This window comes from Benincasa hispida, chromosome 4 (assembly GCF_009727055.1).
Source record: "Benincasa hispida cultivar B227 chromosome 4, ASM972705v1, whole genome shotgun sequence".
Taxonomy (NCBI): Eukaryota; Viridiplantae; Streptophyta; class Magnoliopsida; order Cucurbitales; family Cucurbitaceae; genus Benincasa; species Benincasa hispida.
The window spans coordinates 17,138,256-17,142,302 of NC_052352.1; the positions used below are offsets into that span (position 1 = coordinate 17,138,256).

General features: G+C 35.1%; 1 protein-coding gene across 1 annotated transcript; it reads left to right on the forward strand.

The window, feature by feature from the left end:
• Positions 1 to 594: 594 nt before the first annotated feature.
• On the forward strand, positions 595 to 3,670 carry LOC120076625 (RHOMBOID-like protein 8). Its single transcript, XM_039030502.1, has 6 exons — positions 595 to 1,081; positions 1,822 to 1,985; positions 2,098 to 2,261; positions 2,355 to 2,629; positions 2,770 to 2,896; positions 3,380 to 3,670. Exons 1-6 carry the CDS (start codon positions 750 to 752, stop codon positions 3,500 to 3,502), a joined length of 1,185 nt encoding a protein of 394 aa, XP_038886430.1. The 5' UTR covers positions 595 to 749; the 3' UTR covers positions 3,503 to 3,670.
• Positions 3,671 to 4,047: the final 377 nt, after the last annotated feature.

Sequence of the window (4,047 nt, forward strand, 5' to 3'; positions counted from 1 at the left end):
AAAAAATTATAACCCTTTTCACACTTATATATATATATATATATATATTTCATTTTTCTTTCTTCCTCTTTTAACTCGTTCGGTTTCTATCTCTAAATTCTCTTTATCTTGTCTTCTTCCTATTGTCTTTTTTCTCTAAATTTATTATCTTTTTTTTTTTTTGTCTTCAACAACGACAACGCTCCATCATTATATTTTCTCTTTGAAGACAGAAATACCGATAAGGAACATAGTTATTTCTTCTTTCCTCCAACAATGTGTAACTATTAGTATAATAAAAAAAATATTAAGATGCCAAAAAAATTAAGTGTAGAAGGCATTAATGAGAAAGTGAATAAACACGAATGAGGACAAAAACGAGAAAGTGAGCAAAAATTAATACAAGAATAAAAAAGTGAGCAAGAGTAAAAAGCGAGCCAGAACTAAGACAGACATGAGAAAAGAAAAAGAAAAAAAACGTTGTTTTAAAAGTTTAGAAAATTTTGTTTTGAGAAAGCCCATCAAATTTTATTTATTAATTTTTTTAAAATTAGGTAGTCGAACATACAAAAACTCCTAAAATGTGAAGTTTGTTCGTTTAGTGGAGTAGTTTCAGCAAAACAAATTTCCCGCCATTCTCAACTGTTTTTCTTCCTCTCCCTCTTCTCTTCTCCAACAAATCTCCTTACTGTAAATGTAACCCTAAATCGTTTCCCTCAATTCACACTACTCAAAGTTGCTCACTAGCAACTCGATACCACTCGGCGGAAATGGCATCGGCCGCTTCTGATTTCAAGGTGCAGATACCAAGTAAGCCCCCGCCTCCGCCACCTCCTCCTCCGCCGCCGCCATTCGTCACTGATCATTCAGATAATTTGGACGAATTGAAGATTCCGTTCTTCAAATCGAGTTCTCGGAGGCCAAGAGGTGATACCTGTGTCGTCTCCGTCTTCGTGCTTCTCCATATTGTGGCGTTCATCGCCATGATGCTGGTTAATGACTGCTGGTCTAATTCTCATCAAGAATGTGCGTTCGGAGTACTCGGAAAGATGTCGTTTCAGCCGCTTGCGGAGAATCCTCTTCTTGGCCCTTCCGCTTCCACGTGAGCTTGTTTTTCTTCTCTTTACCTTTTCCGTTAATTTCATTCTCTCCGTTTTCAAAATTTATATTTGGTTTTTCTTTTTCACGGGAGTTCCAGTAAATCAGCACGAAAGTAAACGAATATTGCCCTAGCTTTCGGATTTCGTATATTGTAAATGCTATAATTATATTCTTTTACGATCGATTGTTCCTCCTGCGATTTGCTGATATGAAGAATTGAGAAGAGAATAACGTTTGTATGTTACATTCTCTCCTCCTGAGGATTAATGTTTCTGAAGTTTACTCTCGGGATAAAGTGATGCAGTTCTTTATTGATCTCTGCTTTTATGATGCTTGATAAGGAATCGTAGTTGTGTTTGTTCATTCTGGACTTTTTCCCTATTATTGTAAGGCTGCTAGTTTCTGTCCTCATGGAATTAGGCTATTTGCATTTAAATTTCTTGAGAATTGTCCAATTTGATGATTGAAATGTTGAAATTTAGAAACTGAGCAATTTGTTTGATTTTCAATCAACGTTTGTAACCAATGAGAATAATTGCTAAATATCCATCCCTGGAACAAGTTACCTTCACAGTTTACTGAATCGATGCTTGTTAAAAACCAAAAACTGCTTTGTTCTGAGACGATGCTTTTGATTTGCTAACAAATTAAGTGGAAAAGCTTTGGTTTAATGGAATAAAAATGTCTTTAGCTCTGTTTACTGGTGTAATGGCTATATATATTTCCCTTATCCTGCTACAGGCTAGAGAAGATGGGAGGTCTTCAGCGAAAGAGCTTGACTGAATATCGGCAAATTTGGCGTCTGTTTACATTTCCTTGTATGCATGCTGGACTCATCCACCTTGTGATTAATCTCAGCAGCGTAATCTTTGTCGGGATTCAATTAGAACTTGAGTATGGTCCAGGTAGGCCTTCCTCAAATTTATCTGTTTCTTGTGTTTTTCATGCTTAGTAAAGTTGGAAGCTCTTGGACTTGGACAATGTTTTTAGGCTTTTCCCCTTTATTCTTTTGAGCAGTAAGGACCGGGATTATCTATCTACTCTCTGGTTATACTGGTACCTTGGTGGCTGCACTTTTTGTTCAAAACAGCCCATCAGTTGGTTCATCTGGAGCTCTATTTGGTTTACTTGGAGCTATGATTTCTGGGATAATAAGGAACTGGAAACTTTACACTGATAGAGTATATCACTCACACTGTTTCCCGTTCCAATGTTTATACTTTCTAGGTAATCTGATTATAGAGTTGCTTATTCTATACATTAATTTAACGCAGTTTTTAGCTCTGGGATCAGTTCTTGTCGTCTTCGCTATCAATTTTGGACTTGGCCTGCTTCCTTATATAGACAATTTTGCAAATGTTGGAGGCTTGGCGTCAGGATTACTTCTCGGTTTCATGATTTTGTTCACTCTGCAGCATAGACAAGAAAAGGCTCAAACTAAAGGATACTCTTTGAGTTATAGTTTCAAGAATTATTTCAATTTGAAAATGAAAAAGAAGCTTGACAGACCGATCTTGATAAGCGCGTCTCTTCTTCTTTTTGTTCTTTTGTGAGTTCTCTAAAACTTTAACAATACTGTATATGTGTTTGTGACTCTGTGGGTGTGGGGGATGTTAATTTTTGCTTCTTTTTTTTTTTAACCTTATCTGCAATCTAATCTATAACAGGTGTAGCTTTCTCCATATGCAGATTTTCCGGATCTCTAGTTGGAGTTATTTTTGAATTTGACTCGAACCAGTATTGCATATGGTGTCGTTATATCGACTGTGTTCCATTCAAGAAATGGCACTGCAAGGATGTGGCATTTTCTTGTGCGGTATGCATCATTCTGTATCATATCTAATCTATGTTTATAAACTATATTTGAAACCTGATATAAAACAGAGAAGATTTGATAAACAACACTCTCTACCACTCTTATTGTAAATCATCTGAGAAGAAAACAACGTACCACCAATGACTGGCCTAGTTGTGGAAGCATGATGTAGATTAGATGTCATTCATGTCGTGAATTATAAACCACACTGACCACTTACCTAGCTTATAAAATATTGTAGAGTTTTCCATGGAGAACAAGGTAAAAAGTAACGAATCCCTCTCTTTTGTAGGCTATACATTCTTCTTCATTTTCATGGTATAAAGGGCTGTGTTTAGGACAACATGTTAGGAAAAAAACCAAAATGAACATATTCAATCAGACTTGATATTTCCACTAAATCTCATGCAATCTGCTAGCTGCATTGCCAGATTCTTTTGCTTCCAATCTTCATATCTTAAACCCAACTGCACTTTAATGCAGACAATGGTTAGCGATCAAGAACTGACACTGACATGCTTGTCTACTGGCAACTTCAAGGTATACCCTTTCACTGATATCTCCCCGTCGAGGATAAACGACTTGTGTGGTCTCATATGTTCATAATAGATACCTTGAGAAGTTACAATACACACACACCAACAGTTACATGCATTTTTGTTTTCAGCTACCTTTTTCTTTGTTACACTGAATACGTAACTTTACATGTGTTGGGACTTGAAATACCGATGGGTGTCTGAATGAGACTGTTCTTCATTCTCTTGGACGATGAGGATGATTAATGGGAAAAATGCAATCATTTTGAAATGGTTTTAGTGTTTCTTAGAGTTGAATTTGCATGGAGAAAACGTATTAGAAGACCATAGGTTGGAGATTACATTCATGAATAAGAAAATATAGAAGGATAGAATCTATTACGATGAATATCAATGATCAAGAAAAATAATTCTAAAATCTTTAAAAAAATTTAGATTTTGTTTGGTAACTATTTTGTTTTTTATTTTTATTTTTTAAAATTAAGTTGACACTACTTATACCTCCAAAATTATTCATTTGTTTATCTACTTTTTATCAATAGTTTAAAAAACTAAGTTAAAATTTGAAAACTAAAAAAGTAGCTTTTAAAATTTTATTTTTGTTTTTGGAATTTG